General features: G+C 62.1%; 1 protein-coding gene across 10 annotated transcripts in view; it reads right to left on the reverse strand.

Annotated features, from left to right (window-relative positions):
* The window catches only part of DNAJB6 (DnaJ heat shock protein family (Hsp40) member B6), a 55168-nt gene continuing 45631 nt past the window's right edge, over window positions 10650-20186 (reverse strand). For 4 of the 10 annotated variants that reach the window (XR_001302272.2, XM_021079274.1, XM_021079276.1 and 1 more), the window contains 2 exons: window positions 16413-16619; window positions 10650-11745 (listed from right to left, as the gene is read on the reverse strand). Coding sequence is in view for 9 of the 10 variants with exons in the window: in XM_021079274.1 (XP_020934933.1) it covers window positions 11663-11745; window positions 16413-16619 (290 nt within the window). In the remaining variant the exon portion in view is untranslated. Of the gene's footprint in view, window positions 11746-14819; window positions 16620-20186 lie in introns of those variants that run through there. The other 6 variants (XM_021079268.1, XM_021079271.1, XM_021079269.1 and 3 more) reach the window with 3 other exon arrangements.

Consider the following 20186-nt stretch of genomic DNA (forward strand, 5'->3'; position numbering starts at 1 on the left):
GCCTTTGTCACCAGCAGCTGTGGAGATGAGCGTGGCCCTTGTGGACGAGGGTTGGGGCCCTGTCGCCCATGGAACACGTGAGGGCTCCCTCTTCGGGGACCCAAGGCTGTGCCTGAGCCCCACCCCATCCCCACCCTCCAGGCTCGCCTGCTGTTCTCCTGGTTGTGCCCAGGATCAAACACTCTCACCAAGAATCCAAGCCACCCCTCCACCCCCCACCACCCCAAAGCCTGGTCCTGGGGCATCTTCAGTGAACACGTCCCCTCCTGAGTGGCCGCGTTGGGTGAGCAATGTGCTAGGACCCTGTGTGTGCTCGCGAGACACGCAGACCTGGGCTGGATGTGCACGACACGTGGGGCCTCGGGGCTGGCAGGAGGTTCACGTGCCTCTGGCCCCGGTGACAGTGCAACGGGAGACACAGAAGAAAGCTGGGCCAGCCCGATCCGGCCACGTCATCTCAGAGAGGAGCCTCCAGCAGCCGTCCAGCAGCGGCCACAACGGCTCTGGATCCCAGGTGACAACAGCGTGCTGTCGGTAGCACGTTTCCCCTGTAACCACCCACTCAGGGCCACACTGGTCAGGGGCTGCAATGAGCTCGGGCCAACCAGACAGACTTGACCACAAACGTGCCTGTGACCAGGGCTTCACAGTTTCCACGTCAAAGTCTGCACGTGGCCCCAGGAGGGACCCCCTCTGACAGCGAGGAGGGCTCCTTGCAGCAGCCCCGTTTCCAGAAGAGGCTCCGGCCCCCCGGTGCCCCACCCCCAGCCCCCGCGCCCGCAGCCGTTCACCCCCCAGGCTTGGGCTTCGAGACCAGCAGATGCCTTTCCAGAAACATCTGCTTATACCTTCTCATGCCTCCCACACCGAAAAAGAAGTGTTTTCAACAAAATAACTGAAAAAAAAAAATCGCAGGCGCTCCCTCCAGACGTGTTTGTCACAGTTTGTTCGATGTGAGTAACACATGGAAACAGAAACTGCTTCTGTGTCATCAGAAGCAAATTTAGAAAGGAAACAAGATTCTCCGCTTGGGGAAATTTCTGAAGTTGTTGGGACGCGTCGTCCTCATTAGTGGCCACAGATGGCGGGTGACAAAGGCGAGGCGGCCGGGGTCCAGGCGCCATCCCTGCCGCGGGCCACCCCAGGTCACCTCCCGGGAGTTTATGCCAAAGAAGATCCCGTATTTGTTAACTTCAGCCTTCAGTGGTTCCCTCATTATCGATCATTCTGAATGCTCTGCAAGGGGCTGTGCGATGCAAAGTGGGAGTTCCCTGGTGGCCCAGTGGTTAGGATTTGGCACTTTCACTGCTGAGGCTTGCGTTCCGTCCTGGGTCTGGCAACTGAGATCCCACATCAAGCCGCTGCACGCTGCAGCCAAAAAATAAATAAATAAAATGCAAAGAACAACTGCAGGTACCACACGCGTGCACACACACACACATGCACACACACACGCACCCTTAGCTCTAGCATGTTTTGACTGAGAATGCCCTCAGGCTTCCGTCGTGTGTGAGACCTCAAATTCCAGGGTTTCGTGTGGCAGCTGTACTACACCGCTCTTCACGCCAAATTTCAAACTTTTCGATTTTTCATTCCTGTCCCCAAAACAGTGGTGATAAGCATGTGTATTCCAGAGCAATGGCCATTTCCTCCTAAGGCTCTTGTTTGACAGAATTCTTGCTTTTTGCCAAAGACCCCAATTTCTGTTTTATGGTTTCCTCTAACGATGTGCCATTCGAGACATACCCTAATTAATTCCAAGTCTTTCTAAACCGGCTGAGGTACATGCAGCCCGAGCTGGTGAAACTGCAAGGTCACGTCTGGCCAATCCCCAGCACAGCCGACAGGTGACACACCCGTGAAGCAATTCACTTTCCGGCCGAGTGACAAGCTCCAGGTGGGTGCTGTTAGTTAGGTCTGATGACAGATATCGCAGCAAAAACATGTCAACTGCAGAGACGGGATGTAAAAACTGAAATTCCAGAAATCCACAGGCAGCCTCTTAACTTGAAATGGGATGGGCTGCCTGGCTTTAATAAATGCATGTAGCTGGCAGGTCTGGCTAATATTTATATTCTCCCGGAAGCTCGGCTCTTCGCGCTAAGTATTGGTCAATGCAGCCGAAAATGCAGAGAAAGTGGATGTGAGGACACCCAGCAGGGTGGGGAGGTGGCGCTCCTTCGAGACCAGGCTGGCGCGTCCCAGCTCCAAGGCTGGACAGCGGGCGCAGTGTACGCGCACCGCCTCCCTTCTGCCAATAGGCTTGGAGCCTAAACGTCTGCCTGGAAGCTCAGCTGGGGGTGTGGGTGGAGAAAGGCTCCCAGCCCCCAACGGAAGTGAGTTTTTACAACGACCAGAACCCCTGAAAATCCTACCATACACCATGCTTTCGACTCAAACAATACACCCCTAGGAGTTCTTGTCACGGCACAGTGGTTAACAAATCCGACTAGGAACCATGAGTTTGTGGGTTTGATCCCTGGCCTTGCTCAGTGGGTTAAGGATCCGGCGTTGCCATGAACTGTGGTGTCGGTGGCAGATACGGCTCGGATCCCACGTTGCTGTGGCTCTGGCGTAGGCCAGTAGCTACAGCTCCGATTCGACCCCTAGCCTGGGAACCTCCATGTGCTGTGGGAGCAGCCCTAAAAAAGGCAAAAGAGAAAAAAGACCAAAAAACAAAAAAATACACCCTTTAAGCATAAGACTTAAGTTTGCCAAGAGTCACATAAATCGATCGGAAGCCAGTCTCGGGGAAAAGGATGTCCTTTCCTGGACTGGCTGGTGACCCGAGGCTGTTCTTGAGTCTGAATTTGGGTGAGGGGTTTTGCCTTGAGGAAGGAGCAAAGCCCTCCCTGAAAGTCGTAAAGGGGACAGGAGGACGCCCTTCCCGCGGGAGTTACAGGACTGGGGCCGCGCTGGGTCTGGCCTTGGCTTTCTTCCCCTTGGTTGTAGTCTTTCACCAGCTGAAGTTTTTCACCTTGGTCTCAATGACAATCTGGTAGGAGAACAGGACAGCGGGGGACACGATGTCACCTTCTGATGTTGCAAAGTGTCAGGAGTGAGACCCACCAGGCGCTTAGGTGAGAAGAACGAACCCAAGGGGAAAGGAAGACGCCACTAGTTCTTAGGGAGTTAACCGCACCTTGGGAGTTCCCATCGAGGCGCAGTGGTTAACGAATCCGACTAGGAACCATGAGGTTGCTGGTTCAATCCCTGGCCTCACTCAGTGGGTTAAGGATCTGGTGTTGCCGTGAGCTGTGGTGTAGGTTGCAGATGCAGCTCGGATCTGGCGTTGCTATGGCTGTGGTATAGGCTGGCGGCTACAGCTCTGAGTCGACGGGGGTGTGGGGGGGTGTCCCCGAGGTCAAGTGATCGTCGGCTCTCGGTCACGTGATTAGCCCAAGTAGCTGGTGCAACAGCTCATCATCACAGGATCGGCCCCAGGCAGCCGTTGGTGGCAGTCACCTGCTTGAGCAGACTTGCCTTTCCGCCCTCTCGCCTCCTCCTGGTGGGCCAGAGCAGGGGTCGGCGGGATGGGATTATTTTAGCTAGAAAGTGCTAGAGATAGAACAACAGATTTTATTTTTCTCTATTAGCCCAGGAAACTACAAACGACCGTGTGTCAGATGTTATTTGAGCACAAGACCGGGAAATGTTCTCAGCGTGTGAGCGTAGGGACAAACCTGGAACTTTGTCTTTGAAAGTTGTGGTTCTTGTGAATCCTTTGATGTCTTACGTATAACATTATGCGACGAGACGGTAAACGTTGAGCAAGAAAAACTCCCTGCTCCTGTATTTTACGCAGCGGTGGTGTAACCGCTCCTATCCCCTCACCTTTCAACTCATTTTAGCCTTGATTTAAGGCTGATTTATTCTACTGGGTGTGCGTGTGTGTACAAGCGTGGCAGTTGTACACCCGTGTGTGCTTGTGTGCAGGTGTGCGTGTGTGCATTGTGCAGGCGTGTGCAGGCGTGTGCAGGCTGGGGCTGCCGCCCAGTCCTGTTTTCCTTTATGGAAGCGCCCTCCTGTGGCCACAGAGAATATTGCACCATAAGAGACACTCAACAGAGGGGCTTTCCTAAGTGAAGACTTTGACACAGAAAAATCCCCTCTAAGTTACATAGACATGCGGGAATTTTCAGGGAATATTTGATGTGGGGTTTTGAACGTTGAGATGCTGAAGTCTTACACAGACCCACATTCTAACCCGCATCTCCGAGAGCAGGGCCTGCAGGCCAGGTGATGGATGGATGGACAGATGGAGGCCAGAGAGTGACCTTGGCCATGGTGGCTGCGGCCCCAGGCTCCGGCCAGGCTCCTCACACATGTGTCTGAGCCTCAGGTGTCCCCTGTCCTCTCACAGGACACCTATCCCTGTAGGGGGGCTCCCTAGTCCTCACAACCAGGTCCTTAGCTAGATGGTGTCTGCAAAGAGCTGGGCTGGGATATGGGCGTCTTTCTGGGGCCACCATGGAGCCCTGCGGAGGCCATGGGGTCCGGGGGGGTGGGCAGCAGAGGCTTGTGGCCAGACTGGTCCCGCAGCCAGCACTGGTCTGCCTGCCTGGGCCTTAGTGCCACCTGCTCCCAGTCTCCCTCCACCCCCTCCCCTGAGCAGGCATCTGCCGGGCCTGCCTGGCACCGCCCAAGGGTGGACAAGACAGCGGGTGTGGGGAGAGGGCGCCTCTCAAGGCTGCTAACTGGCTGCTTCACAAAACCAGGTCCAGGGGATGAGAGCCAAGGAGAGGGGAACCCAACCAGGGGCCAGACCCACACCTGGAGCCAAAGGTGACCTGCCAGGTGACAAATGATTAGGTGACGGGTGACCCCCCCCCAAGGCTGCCAGAAGACAGATGTCACCAGTCCCGCAGCAGCAGCCACTTCCTGCGAGAGCGGGCAGATTCCCGGGAAGTCGCCCTTAGGCTCCCCACCCCAACCTGGGTCCAAACCCAGGCCTGAGCTCAAGGCACCGGCTGTGACCTTGGGAGGGTCTCTCATGGAAGAGCCTGCACTGCCCACTGTGGACCAACGTGGTGCCCAGGGCAGGCCCCTCCGCTGTTGCCTGCTCGGCAGGAGGGACAGGAAGGCAGCCCGGCTCCCTCTCCTCTGGCCTTTGGTGTCCAGGCCACTCTGCTGGATCCAGCACCAAGCCCTAACTCTGGTTGTCCTAGAAGCTGGCTCCAGCCCCCGCCAGCCCTCCCTCGAGTTCTCCTGGCCTGGACCACCCGCCCACCTCCACCCGCAAAGTCCTCCATCCAGGCCGGCAGGTGCCCCTGGAGGATCGCCTCCCGCAGTCTGAGACCCCGGCGGGGGCCTGAGAGCAGGACCGGGGGGGCTCACCCTCTGGACAGCACTCTGGCCCCTCTGCAGCTGGTACAGCTGGGCCCCCAGCGAGCCTGGCAAGGGCCCAGCCTCCCGCTGGGTCTCTGGCTCTGTCTGTCTCGCACCCTCACACACAAGGCCTGGCCCCCCACATCCCGGGTGCCCTGGGATGTGGCTTCGGTGGGCAGAAAAGTCCTTAAACTCAGAAAGCTCGTGACAGGACCTCCAGAGAAAGGAACTGGTCACCTTGGGTGTCCTTGGAGGATGCCCGAGGATAAATATCATCTGAGAACTGCAAACAGGGGGAAAGGGGCAGCAGCGTTGGGGTTTTTCTGAACAAAATGTACCCAGTGGACTCGGGAAAACCCGCCTTCATGGAATTGCAGCTGAGAAGGCAGGGGAATGGCGTGGCCCGCACTCAGAGGCCAAAGGAGACGGCGTCCGGGTCTGGACCAGACTGAGCGGCAGGTGTCTTGCTCGGTGTCCACGCAGGGACTGTGCGAGTCCACGGTTCACCGCACAAGCTGAGAAGGCAGAACAGGTGACATATCCACCAGAGGATGCGCTCTTGAGTGAAGGGTGGGAGTTTTTTTGTTTTGTTTTGTGGTCTTTTTGCCATTTCTTGGGCTGCTTCTGCAGCATATGGAGGTTCCCAGGCTAGGGGTCTAATCGGAGCCGTAGCCACCGGCCTACACCACAGCCACAGCAACGCAGGATCCGAGCCACGTCTGTGACCTACACCGCAGCTCACGGCAACGCCGGACCCTTCACCCACGGAGCGAGGCCAGGGATTGAACCCGCACCCTCATGGTTCCTAGACGGATGCGTGAACCACTGCGCCACGACGGGAACTCCGAAGCGTGGTTTTAAAAACACTCTAAAACTCGTTTTGATGATGACTGCGAGTTAAGGGGCACTGGGGGATGACTTAATTTTCGGAGGTGGGACACTGGTATTGAGACGGCGGGAAGAGCGGTATTCTGGGAGGTGCACATGACATGTTTAGGAACAGAGTGTGCGATTTACTTTAAAATGGTCTGCACATTACACACCCACACACAACTGTCAGCGCTAGCTGCACTTCTGTATGAAAATCTCCACCCTACCGAGTTCAAAAAAAAGACAAGCTGAGCAGAATTCAGAAAGCTCGGCCCCGTGGCGACTGGTGCGTGTGGTCCCTGGCCCGCACCAGGCTGGGTGGAAGCCCAGGCCACGTATCCGGGTGTCACCCAGGTGGAGGAGGGGGTGACACTACAGGGTCTCAGGAGCTGGGCCTCCCAGGCCACTGGAGGCCTCCAGGACCCCGGGACCGCCAGGAGGAGGCGCTGCTTCTTCCCACAGGGCAGACGCTGAAGCCAGCATCCTGGGAATGTTCCCCGCCAGCATCCTGGGAATGTCGTCCTGCGTGGCAGCAGCCCAACTCTGGCGTGTTCACGCTCCCGCCGGGAAGCTCGAGCAATCGGTGCCGTCGGAGGGTCTGCAGCACAGGGGGGACCTGCTGCCTGGCGTGCAGCCTGCTCACCATGTGGCCAGGCCGTGGGGTGCCCAGCCCAGGCCTCTGCCATCGGGGCCCCCATCATGCGGGAAGACCTTCCAGAACCAGGCCCCAGGCCAGGAAGGCAGGATGAGCCCCGGCCCTCCCTCCAGACCCAGACCGGCCGGACCCACACAGGAAGTTCGCTTTCTCAGGAACAGGAAGAATCAATCACCGTCCTGTCATCCGGGGCCACCTGTCACCATGTAAACGGCTACTCGGCCAGAGAAGTGATCATTTTCATGCCGCAAAAACTGAATTCTCTGTGTTCCCTAAAGAATGCGTGCTGTTCATCAATCCAAACCTAGAAAGGCCCAGAGACAAGAGTTTGCCTGGCACATCGAGGCTTGATGAGTCGCATCCACTGCCCAGTGTGGGGTCACGCTGCCCCGATCACGGGGACGGCAGGTCCCGGGGCCACAGCCACAGCGCCTGCGTTAGTGCCTCTGGCAGAACCGACCTCACCCCCAGCGTCTGCCGGCCACAGCAGCCACTCCAGACACACCGGCTCTCGGGGGAACAGGGCCTCACCATCAACCCGTGGCTGCCTCAGGGCTCGGGTCCGAGCAGCCGGACCCGCTTGTGGGATGACTTTGCAGCTTCCTGGGGACGAGGCTGGGAACCCTGAGGAAATGCTCCAGCCAGTTTCTGGAAGCAGACACGGCGGTGAGAGCAATCTGAGCAGCTGGGCACCCACTCTGCCGTGGGATCCGAGACAGCGGCTTAGCCCAGGTGACCAGCCGTTGGTTCACGGCTTCTGTCAAAAGCGGGTCCCGAGTTGGGCTGGGGCCCAGGCCCCAGGCAGGAACCCTGACCATGGACCAAGCTGTCACACCAACTGTCACCCCAGGGCGTGTCACCCCCACCCCAGGCAGACTCAGCTGCGAATCTTGTGGATGCAGTGGTGGGGGCGGGGGGGTGACCCAGGCTCAGGTGAGAGTGAATAGAAAACCCAGGTGGCCTCTCAGGAGGGTTGGTGACAAGCGGGCCTGTGGGAGCTGGAGGGGGCAGGGTGGAGGCCCAAGCAGGAGCCCAGGGCTGGTGTCCCACAGCCACCCGGAGCCACCCTGCTGCCCAGGACGCCCTCCCTGCCCAGCCTGCCGGCAGGGGGCAGAGGAGGAGCCGGGGTCGCACTTAGCAGGGACAGGGCTTGTCTGGGAAGACAAGCATGTTCTAGACACGATGCTGGTGACTGCACCTTAACAAGCTCAGCGTGCTCGAAGCCCTGAGCTGCGCAACGCAAAGTAAGGCACCAGATTGTACGTGCGCCTCGCCAGGACTGAAAAAGTAAACTTCGAGGCGTTTCCGTTGTGGCTCAGCAGTAACAAACCCGACTAGCATCCATGAGGACTGATCCAGGTCTCTGATCCCTGGCCTCACTCAGTGGGTTAAGGATCCGGTGGTTCCGCAAGCTGCGGTGTAGGTGGCAGATGTGGCTGGGATCCCGTGTGGCTGTGGCTGTGGCTGCGGCGTAGGCCAGCGGCTGCAGCTCCGATTCGACCCCTAGCCTGGGAAGCTCCCTGTGTCATGGGGGAGACCCTACAAATACAAACACTAAAGAACAAATTTAAAATAAAAACAAATTTGAAGCAGCTCACGGCGCAGTTCGGGACTAGGCGGTAAGGGGTCCCCCGCCTCCCCAGAGGTCGCTGCTCCAGAGGCAGGTTGGGTTCCCCCTCCAACCCACGGGGCAGGACCTACCTGGGGCCTGGCCCCTCTGCCCACCCCGCCACCCCTCGGGGTCGCCCACACGGCCGCAGCTCCCAAATGCAGCTGTCACTCAGTAATGCAATCCTGGCTGTTCATTTCCTCAAAATTCACGTATTTTGCAGCCTCCCTGCGAGGTACTGGGCTGGATGTTGGTGGCTGGTGACGGTCCCCAAGCCAGGCCCCTCTGTCTCCGCGGGGGGCCCCAGCTCAGTCACCGCTGGCCTGGTGAGGGGACGGCACTCCGGCTTTAATGGGACCATGGGTGGGTCCTGGGGAGAGTCCCAGGAGCACCCCGATCTCTGGGTGGTGAAAGACCTCCGGGCAAGCCCTTGGGGGGCGGGGGCCGTGGACCCCTCTGCTCTGGGCTGGCTGACACAGGCAGGGACCTCATGGGAGTCGGCCTGACCGAGGACACGCAGCCTCCTCGCCTGGACAGCGGGGCCACAGGGGCCTGGCACCAGGTCCCCAGCCAGGCCAGCACAGCAGAGCTTTTCAGTAGCGGCCCGGCCAGGTGGGGTACCGCAGCCTGGAGCAGCCCGTGGGGCAAAGGAGGCCCCAGAAGTCGCCCATGATGCACACGCTGAACTCCAGGAACCCAGGCTTGTCCCCAGGAGCACAAGGGCAGAAGGACGGTCCGCCAGCGCCCAGCCACCCACCCTGAGTGAGGACCATCCCGGGGCTTCCCTGGTGGCCGTGCCCATCAGCTCAGGGTACAGGCGGCTGCAGCCCAAGAGGAGGGGGGGCCGCACCATCTCTGGCCTTGGATGCTGGTCAGGGTGGGTACAGGGTGGGCTTGCGCCCAGGTGGGCATCGCCTTGGCTTGGAGCTGCCCGGCGCTAGGGGCTGGACGGCCGGGGGCAGCGTGGCAGGGGCAGGGCCACAGCCTGGTTACCCTCTGGGCCCGGCCCCAGAGATCCTCGTCCGCTCTGGTCCACAGGAGATGCCAGAAGGGGCCGCCCAGCTGGGCAAGGCCCCCAGAGCCCCCACTCAGTACAGAAAGCCCCCCAGAAGCAACGGGGGTGGCCAGGAGCAGCAGCGAGGGGGGAGGAACCGGGACTGGACCCCCAGCCTGGTGAAGCCCAGGCCCCTCCAGCCAAGTGACCTTCAAAATCAAACCGCATCCACAGCCAGGTGTGGTCATCAATGTTGTGAGGCCTCCGTGTCAAGGCTGCACACAGGCGGAAGGTGCAGTCCGGGTCATTGTCCTGGTTCTGACGTGGCCGCGCCTCCGGGGACAGAGCCACCCGGAAGCAGAGCGCTTCAAAGGCAGCACTTCCAAGTGTTCACTTCGGGGGCCCTGCAGCCCTGGCCCTCGTCACGCAGGGTCCCACAAGCTGTCCCCGCAGGGCCTCCTGGGGACAGGGCAGCTGGAGGCCGGGCCACCCCCTCGGCTTCCTCCTCCACCAGCCGCATTGCCCACTCGGCCCCCAGAGCCACCAGGTCCCTCAGCTCCGCTCCACAGTCTTGGTGGGGGCCCCGGCCTGGGGAGCAGGCTCTGCAGCAGAGGCAGTGAGGGGCAGACCCGCCCATGAGCCGCTCCCACCCCTGAGAAGCGGGACCTACCTGTGAGCCTGGCCTTGGGAGCCCCCGCTCATTCAGGGCACCTGCTCGGCTGGGTCACGAGAACACACGTGGGGGCCCTCGGGGCTCTGACACCATCGCCTGGACCCCGTCCTGCCCTGAGTGGCCAGCCTCGAGGACGTGACACCTGCTCACCTGGGCCCACCTCCCTCCCTGGGCCCAAGAGCAGCGACATTGTGGGTTGTGGCAGCTGAGATGAAGCCTCGTGGCAGGGCGTCCTCTGAGGTGGCGTCCCCCCTCCCCAGGCCCCTGCACCTCCGTCTTGGCTGGATCCTCTCTCTCGTCCCCTGCCCCCACTGTCAGCACAGGCTGTTTCTTGGTTTCCTACAACCCACGTCCGTGGGAATTTATGTCTGCAGCCCCTTTTTGACCCTAGAGTGATGCATCTCAGAACCTAGCCTTTGCCCCCCACATGTCACTTTCTCTCTTAGGATGGCAATGACAGGCCCGCTTCCCTTTTTAATTGCTAATAACTACCTAATAAATGATGGCCGGGGAGTGTGAGTCAATGGTAACGCTGACACTTTATTTACGTGGGTAGCACTTAAAATCCGTTATGCTTTCATGGCTGCATTTTCCACAATAAGCATTAAACCCCGTCGGCTCCTCACCCAAGTCCAAGTCCACACCACCTCCCACTACAACCACCTCAAGAGCAGCTGCAATAATTGGCTTAAAATCACGCGCGTCACCCTCGCTTCTGGCTTCCCCTCCCGCAGCGCTGTCACAAGGACTGCGCCCCAAATGCCCGGGTCCCAGGGCAGCTCTTGTCATGCCCTCCAATGCCCTGCGGGACTGAGGTCACGGGGAAAGGCCACAGGGGCAGGTGCTCAGGCTGGGGACCTCGAGAGCAGCCAGCAGCCGCCTGCAGCACGGAGCTGGGGCATCGACCCCACGGAGGGCGGCCAGGCACGGGCCTCTCCCGGGAGCCGAGGCCAACAGCTCCCTGCTCAGCTCAGCGGTGCGCCCAGCACCTGGCTTCCTGTGGGGGGCGCTCGGCTCCTCCCCCAGCGTCCCCCTAAACCAAGAGCTGGAGGGGGTGCTGCTGGCCAAACCTGGCAACGCCTGCGTCCATACCCAAAAGGATAATGACGGATGTGAGCAAAGAGGGGCTACTTGCAGCTTCGGGCCCCAGGAAGAGGATCGGAGCTAAAAGCACAGAGCCGGGAGGGACCTCACACCCGGAGCAGCTCACCCGGGCCCCCCTTGCGCGGCCAGGTCACCGCAGAGAAGGTCACCTGTGCTACCTGGATTCTAGATGCAAGCACCTGGCGGCCAAAGGCAGTGCGCGCTCACGTCTACACGGCCACCAAAGCGACGTCACGAGGGCACAGGGGGCAGGGGGAGTGGGAGGAGGGGGCAGGGCCGGGGAGCAGGGCCGGGGCGGCTTTCCCCGCGGTCCGCCACGCCCGCGGCCTGACCGGTCTGCGCGGGCCGTGAGCAGCTGCGGGCTAGGGCGGCGGGGAGCAGGTGCGCTGGCTAAGGCGTGTGCCCGGGCGCCCGCGGCTCCGCGCCCGTCTAGGGGCGGCCCTTGGTCGACTTCTTCTTCTTCGACTCCTCTCGCTGCTTCTGCTTCTTCCTCTTGCCACCTTCTTTGAATCCTAAGGAAACAGGCGTGTGAACCACTGCAGAGCAGCAGCTGCGGCCCCACCAGAGGCAGACGCGTCTCGAACCCCCCCCCAAAGAAACAGCCCACGTGAGGGCCAGGGCCGGGTCCCCTCTCCACCTGCTCCGCGTCTGAAGCCCCACGAGACCACGGACTGGCTACAATTCTGCTGTGAAACCTTCTCGCCACCCAAAGAGCATGTCAGGCCACAGTGGCTGCCAGCTCCCCGCCACCCCCGGCTGTAGGGGGCCGCAGCTGTGCGGCAGGACAGCCTCCAGGGCTCTGGGTTCCACCCCCCTGACCTGTCCCGTGGGCTCGGTGGCCCCGTGTCTGCCTGCCTCCCCCACCCCCGCCACATGGCCCACACCACCAACACCAAGCCAGCCAGGCCGCGTGCTCACCAAAGTGGCCCCAACAAAGTGCCCCCACACAGGACAGGGGCCTGGAGGCCACTCACACAGGAGGGGAGAGCCCCGAGGCTGCCCAGAGACTCAGCCCCCTGTGCCAAGAGCCGGAAGGAAGGAAGCCCCCGACCCCAACACCCACCACAGGCCTCCCGCGTCCCCGCAGCCCTGTGACCAGGCTGCTCCGTCCAGGAGTCACTCTACCCACTGTCACCCTTAATCTCCATCACAACGCCCAAAGCAGTGCCTCCCGGGGCCCCAAGGCGTGGCAGGCCTGGCACCCCTCTGCCTCCCACTTGGGCCCCACACCCCTTTCTCTGGTAGTGAAATCCTAACACCTGACCCAGGAGGGACCCCTGGGGACACGGGGAAGCTGGGGCTCCATCTGCCCAGTTCCAGCCCCTCCCGAGAGGCCACCTGCCATCACGGCACCGGGGGGCCAGGAACCCAGCTCCTCAAACACTTATTTAATTTACTGGCCGGGAGGGTGGCTGTGCTCACGGCCCACATAAGTTCCCGGGCCAGAGATCGACCCTGTGCCCACGCAGCGACCTGAGCAGATGCGGTGACACCACCAGCTCCTTAACCCACTCAGTACCTGGGCACACCGCGAATTCCTCATTAAAAATGCCATTTCTGTGGCTGGGCACTGGTCACTGTACGAAGGGCACAGAGAACCAACTTTGGATACCATGCTGGGAATCCTGGCACCCACAGCAGGGCTCCAGGGCACAGAGCTGGCGCCCACCCGATCCAGGGGAAGCTCATGTCCCACCAGGCAGGTGCCGCCCACCAGACACCAGGCACCAGGCCGCTCTTTCCTTTAGAAAGAGCTGCAGCCCAGGGAGGCCTCCCTTCTCTACAGGCAAGTTCTGGAACTGAAGCAACATAGTGTCCCTGAGCTCAAGGGCCAGCTCTCCGGCTGGGAAGCTTCTTGAAAACCTCTGTCCCTGATTCCAACAGGCCCCCCAATGAACTGCACCGCTACAATGGCCTTGAACGAGGGGACCGGAGCATTAGGCACAGGCAGAGGAGGAGCACAGGACCCCAGCCCGTCCCCACCCGACCCCTCACCAGCCTGGTTCCAGCCACACGTGTCAGAACACACTCAAGACTGACCTGCCCCCGCCCACTGGGCAGTGGGCTCACAACCTCACCTTCACCAAACAGCCCTTAACCAAGGCCCGGCTGCGGAGACCATGCGCGCCCACTGGGGAGGGCGGCCCATGGGGCTCGGGGTCCAAAGAGCCTGGGAGCAGCGAGTGCTGTCGGTTCAGGGCACATGGGGCACACGGCCACAGCGGGCATGGCCACGGCAGCACACAGCGCAGCAGCTCAGAGCCGACAGGCGAGGCTGCCCTGCTGCCACCTGAGCTTCCGACGGGAAGAAAACGGATCCCATGACACCGGAGGTGCTGTTCCCGCACTGCCCTCGGGACCTCAGTCGGGACCCCTGGCTCGGCAGACCCCCGTCCCCTCGCCCAGGCTGGGGCACAAGGAGCTCTCACAGCAGCCTGTTTTCTATGAGGCCTCTCACAGGGAAGTGCCTTTTTTCTCTTTTGGTCTTTTTAGGGCCGCATCCCCAACATACGGAGGTTCCCATGCTAGGGGTCGAACTGAAACTGCAGCCTACACCACAGCCACAGCAACGTGGGATCCAAGCTGCATCTGCGACCTACACTGCAGCTCAGGGCAACGCCGGATCCTTAACCCGCTGAGCGAGGCCAGGGATCGAACCCACGTCCTCATGGATACAAGTCAGATTCGTTTCGGCTGGGCCACGACGGACAGTGCTTTTTCAAGAGAGCCGAGCTCTTGAGAGAAGTTAATCCCATGCCAATTTAATCCCTGGGCAGAGCTGTCAGAGCCCAACAGCAGCAGAAACCCAAAGAGAGGATCAAAGCCAGGCTGCGCTCACACAGGCCACGTCAGATCAAAAAAATACCCAAATCAAAGGATCAACGCTATTCTCGCAGCCATGAGCTCCCTTTCCACGCCGAGTGTTCGTTCTCCTCTCTCGCAACTTCCGACACGCCCTCCGGGGGGACCTACAAGGTGCATGGAAGCCACACATGGAAGACACCAGGGCTTCTTCGACGTTTTACTCTGATTTCCGGTTCCGGGGGTGGGGGGGCGAAGCGATAGGAGGCTGGTCATCGGACAGCGGTGACCAAGCGGAGAGTGACAGCTCCCCCCACCAACCTGTCGGCCAATGAGAGACCGTGCCGTCTGCACTGACCTCGGACCCCGGCCCCTGCCCTCCCCTCCATCCCCTCCGCGGACTCACCACGGCCCCTTCGGCCGCATCCCGACCCTGAATCACGCGGGTCCTGCCACCAATGCAGGAGGGCCTACCCGGAGCAACACAGCCCATGTTTTCAGGACTGAGTGCGTCTCAAGAGAGCTTGTTTTCAGCCTGAAATCTCAGCTGCCCAGAACTGCCAGGCCCCTCTGCAGCCCACATGCCCCAAGCCACGGTCTCTGCAGAAAGGAGACCAGAGGCCAGGCCGCCGGCTGGAGGGCACTGCCCAGCGCTGCCCTGGGACCGAGACCTTTTCCCAGGTTCTCCAACCTCCCTTCCGAGCAGCTCTGCCAATTCAGACAAGCTCAATGTAGGGTCTGATAAAAACCGTGTCTGGTTCTTGGCCGGCTTCACGCGGATGCCTTTTTTTTTTTTTTTTTTTTTTTTTTTTTTGCGGATGCTCTTTTGAAGGCCTCGAAATGATGGGAAAGAAAGAACAAACATGGGGCGACGTGACCGCACGCAGAACCCGCTGGGCGTGCCCCGGCCCCACGGGACCAGCAGGGCGAAAGACCCAGCAAAACGCAAGCCGGCCCCTCGTGCTGTTGAGGGTTCAGGCTGGGGTGGGAGGGACCCGACAGAAGAGCCAAAAGAAGCACAGGACTTCAGAGCATCACTTCTGTCTATTCCCCAATTCCCACGTCCCCTGGCTCCTTGGCAGGGGCCGTTCTCCCTCCCTCCCCGGGCCTGACCTCTGGGCGGAGAAGCAAGGGCCTCACTGCGGCCCCAGAGCAAGCCCAGGTCCACCTCCTGTGGGACCAAGATGCCTCCGGGCAGGCTGGGCCCACAGCCTTACCCCTGGGAACCGTGTACCTTCCAACCAAAGGACACAGCCCGCTCAATCCCTGTGCAAACCATACCTGTTCGAGGACACTAGACCTTCGCCCCTGCCCCTTGCCAAGTCCACGCCAAGACGGTCCACCCAGGGCAAACGTCTGCATGCCCAGATGCGGAGATCTTTTTTTTCTGAAGCTACACAGCCCCTCCCAGCGCCTCCTTCCCGCTCAGTCACCCCGGAAAAGCCCACCTGCCTCTGCCGACAGCGCTCCCGGGCCAGCGGCCAGCTCTACGCAGCCCCACTGGACTCTGCCCGCAGCTCGAGGCCCAGACCCCCGCCCTCCCCAAGACGAATGCAGGCCTCTCTCTGCTCCACGCGGAAAGGCCGGGGGGCTTGCCAGGGCAGTGCCAGAGACGGAGGACAGGCCCCACCTGGCAGCTCCCACTCAGACCACGCCGCTCTGTCCCAGGGCCACGGAAGCAGTCTCCCCGCACACGCAGATACGTCACTGATGCGGGAACCAGGGTCAGCATCTAACCACGTAAGCCGCAGGGCCACTGCAGTGCTGGGATCGGACAGAGGGCTCCGCCGACATCGACATGATGTGGCCTCAAGACTCAGCCACCCCTGTCAGAGCCAGAGTGCTCCATGCAGGACGCACCCCAAAGACCTGTCTAGGCTCTAAGGGATCGCCGGTCACGAGGCTGGCAAGGGCGGAGCTGGGCCTGGGCAGCTGGGTGCGCACCTGCGGGAGGCTGGGTTGGCACCCGGCACAGCGGCACCCTGGGCAGGCGTGAGCACACTGAGGTGGCAGGGTGTGCATCTGCCAGGGACGGGACCCCCACACCTGTCACCTCCTGCCCCAGACAACACACCACATGCCATCGTGGGAGACTGGGCACCCGCTTTAATGGTGGGTTCTGCCCGGCCTCCCCATCAGGTCAGGACACAGCAGCACAGGAGCGACCTCTGGCCCCGGGGAGGCTGGGCAGCCTGGCGGGAAGGAGGCTCAGTGGCCTGGTGGCGGGAGGGCTGGGCGGCCTGGCGGGGAGGAGGCTCGGTGGCCTGGTGGCGGGAGGGCTGTGCGGCCTGGCGGCAGGAGGGCTGGGCGGCCTGGCGTGGGGAGCGCCGGGCGGCCTGGCCGGGGGAGGGCTGGGCGGTGGTCTCCCTGTGCACACCTGCGGAGAACACGGAGGGGGGCTCCCAGGTGCTGGTGGCGCGGGGCCTGCTGGGCTCGTCCTCGTCCTCACACGTGTAGTGGGACGCGTGCTTGGGCAGGGAAGCTGGCTTCTGCGGCCTCAGCAAGCGGGCGCTGGTGCTGGCGGGCAGCGCAGTCTGGCCCCGTCGCCGGCACTCTTCCTCGAAGGCGTCCTCGTCGGCCACACCTGAAAGCACAGGACGAGATGGCTGTGAGTTGCGGGCGGGAGGACATGGGGCCCCTGCCCCTCCGTGTCAGCCCTGTAGCCGCAGCACCCCAGCGGAAGACAGGCTGGCGTGTCCCTGCTCCAGTGGGGCTGGAGCTTCACCCCAGAGGGAAGACCAGGGGTGGCAGGGAGCCGAGTGGAAGCAGCCGCTCCTCGTCCGGCCCCAGGGCCGGTCGGCAGGTCCTAAAGGCTCAAGATCTCTCCCAGGGCTGAGGGCGTCCTGCTGGACCACATGCGACAAGTCCACCGTCCGGGTCAGCGCAACGGCGCCACCCCGGAAGGAAAGGGCGCGCGCCCCGGGCAGCTGCGCTCTAGGCACCTGCATGAGATGTCACCTCCCCCCCACCCCAATGCAGAAGTGAGTCTGCTGCGAGGGGGTGGCGGCTACCAGCCCTACCTCCCCACCCGCTCTGTGTCTGTCGCCAGGCGCAGCCAAGAACGGCCCTCATTGCTCTCGTCTGTTCTCTACTGACTTTTGGAAAAACAAGTTGTGCACTTCAAGGGGCACACGAGGAATAAAGCGAGAAACAAGTGCTAACATCCCCGGATGACTGCAAGCTTCACCCTCTGAAGAGCTGTGCTCACGTCACACCAGCGGCAGAAAGGGACAGGCTCTGCCAGAAGCCCAGTCACAGCCCGGAAACTGCCCGTGTGCCGGGAGCAGTGACTGCACCCAGGTGGAAGCACCGGGGGGTCTTGTCTGCTCCGGGGGTGGCGTCCAGCCAGGCGCAGCCCTGGCCTCCCCAGCCTCCCCGCTGAGACCTGCCCCCCTAGAGCTGTACAGCGTGTATAGCGCTTGCCGGCACCCGAGGGCCAGGCTCAGTGCCAGGAAGGGGACGGGGCCGCGCCCACTGCACCTGCACGACTTCAGAACCCACGCACCAGCCCCGACGGCACACGGCACCGCTCACAGGCCTAGCACTCAGCCCCCAACACCCACGGAAAGGCTGGTTCCCAGGAACCTGGGCCTGCATTTTAAAGGCTTTCCAAGTTCCGTCACCACTCCCAGGAGAGGCTCTGTCTCCTAAGGCCCCCACCTGCCGGGCACCCACCCCCTGCGCCCTGGGGCCCGCTGAGCTGAGCATGGCCTTCTGTGCCGACCCCTCAGAGGAGGAAGGCCGCTCCCCGTGGAGCAGGGCTCCCGGCCACGAGGGGGACCCGATGGTCAGCATGAGGCCTTGGCTGTGACCACGGCGGATGCCCCTTAGTCCCCCCACCGCCAGTCCCGAGTCCAACCACCACCGGCACCCGGCCCACTGAGCAGGGCCTGGGGGGTGTCCAGGCCTCGGGCCCCACGGCTGCTGCCAGGAGGAATCATCCGTCAGGCGCCAACTGCATGCGTCCTCGCAGGTAATGCGTCTGCAGGGGAAGGGGCGTGAAGGCAGGTACACGGAGAGGGGCGGCCCTCCCCTGGGCCACAAGGTCTAACGCCCGGCATGCACAACACAAGCCCAAAGACACGGAGCCCTTCCGCGCCCTCACGGTGTGCACTCGACACGGAAAGTGGGAGGAGGCGACGCCGCAGCCGGGCACCCAGGCACCCGGGCCCCCGGCACTGTGCAGCCCCAGCTCAGCCTGGCCACACCTGGACAAGGGAGGCCAGGGCGGAAGCACGCCCGCCAGCCGTCGGGGAAGCCGCGTGGGCCAGGTGCTGGCCCGCATCATACCTTTAACCCAAGTCCCATACCTCAGGCCAACTCAGAACCCAGCGGCCGCCAGCCCTCGAGCGAAGAGGGGCCGCTCCCTGACCTCCGCTCAGGACACCGTCCCCGTGCGGCACGTGCAGCCGTCTCGCGTGTGCGGCCACAGCCACAGACTTACCTCCCCAGCCGGGGCAGCCACTGGGAGTGTCGCCTCGCTCAAGGTGCAACCAAGGTCCCCTGCTCTTCTGTGTGGTGGTCTTCAGCGGTGCCAGCGCCCAGGGCAAGGAAGCCACCACAGGACCCGTGTCCCCCAGCATGCCACCCCCAGCCGTGCTGTCACCCTGGGAGGTCAGCTCTTTGGAAGCCCCTCCACCCCGACCCCTGCCTTCAGAGCCTCGGCTCTGTGTGAGTCTGCAGTCTTTACAAGGTGGAACGGCCGCTAAGGTGTTCAGCTCTCTGTTCTGAGAACAAACCCCAGATGCGAGCCTGGGACACACTCAGGTTTAAGGCTACCAGGTGATGGAGGGGACACCTGGGGTCAGCAGGAGGTCTGACCGCCGGCCAGCACCGCCCCCGCCCGTGAGCAGCAGAGCCACCACCCAGGGCGGAGCATCTCATGCTGACCTGGGCCGGCTCTTCCCAGCAAGTGCAGCCCCGTGCCCCCTCCTCCGGGCAAATCCTAAGCACCCCCCAACGGCAGACCTTGCCCCCTGAAGCCCCCTCCCCACAGCCCCGACCAGAGAGAGAGGGATTGAGAGCCAGGCCCTGGCACTTGGCCCCCAAGGTGAACCCTTGAGAAGCTACAGGGGACACTCAGCTGGGCTCCCGGCTGTCCCGCGGGGTCATCCTGGGGACGCTGTGACCTCTGTGCCCCAGCCCCAGGCAATGTCACGAGCTCCAAAGGCCTGGGGTCTGGAGCAGCAGCACCGTGTCACGGACCCCACAAGGTTCCCCGTCAAACTCCAGCAGGGGAAGGATTTGGGAAAGAGAAGGTTAGGTGGACATGGAAAACCTTATCCAAACAAGGTTATTTTCGGCAAGGAGGCCCCGGCGCTCATCCCAGCACTCAGAGCGACACCAGATGCTGGCGGGCTCTCAGAAAGGGAGGCCGCCATCCTCAGAAGTGCCACCAGCTGCAGGTGACATTCGGCCACTGGAGTCTGTCTCGGAGCACCCCACTGCAGGCTTCACAGGAACAGTCACCGCCATCACCTCCCATCACCTCCGTGCCCACCTCCCGCGGCTCCCGCTGGGGCCCAGCTCCCGCGGGGCAGCCAGGGAAGCCCACGGCTGCCCAGGCTGACCCGCGCTGCGGACGGAGCGTGAGAGTCTGGAAGCACGCTGGCCACCGTGCCCACAGCTCTGAGCGAGGAGCAGCGCCAAGAGGAGCAGGCGGCCCAGCCGACACCTGGACCTGCATGGGCTCCAGCAACGCTGCAGCCGAGAACGGCCTGTCCCAGGACACAGGTGCAGAGGTCTATAAAGGCCCCAAATGGCTGTCACACGTCCCCAACCCAGGAGCTGAACTGCTGCCCTCGAGACTCCCCCTTGGGCCTCAAGGGCAGGTGGGTCCAAAGCAGAGGGGGCTCTGCCTTCAGGGTGAGAGGAGCCAGAACATCAGCAGCCCACACCCCGCGCTCAGCGCGACGCCAGCACAGCCTGGAGTGCCAGGACGACAGGTGGGCGACGGGCCAGATGCTGCGGCCCCCAGACGCTGGGGACAGCAGAAATGAGGGCATGGCTGCCCAGCTCGGACCACAAGTCTCAGCGATGAGTCCAAGACCCCGTGGCCTCCAGGACCCATCACACAGCAACGTGTCCGAGGTCCCCCCATCGTGTCTGGCACCAGGAGCACCAGCCGGGCTCCACAGAGCCTGTCCCTGGG

The sequence above is a fragment of the Sus scrofa genome, chromosome 18 (genome assembly GCF_000003025.6).
Source record: "Sus scrofa isolate TJ Tabasco breed Duroc chromosome 18, Sscrofa11.1, whole genome shotgun sequence".
Lineage (NCBI taxonomy): Eukaryota > Metazoa > Chordata > Mammalia > Artiodactyla > Suidae > Sus > Sus scrofa.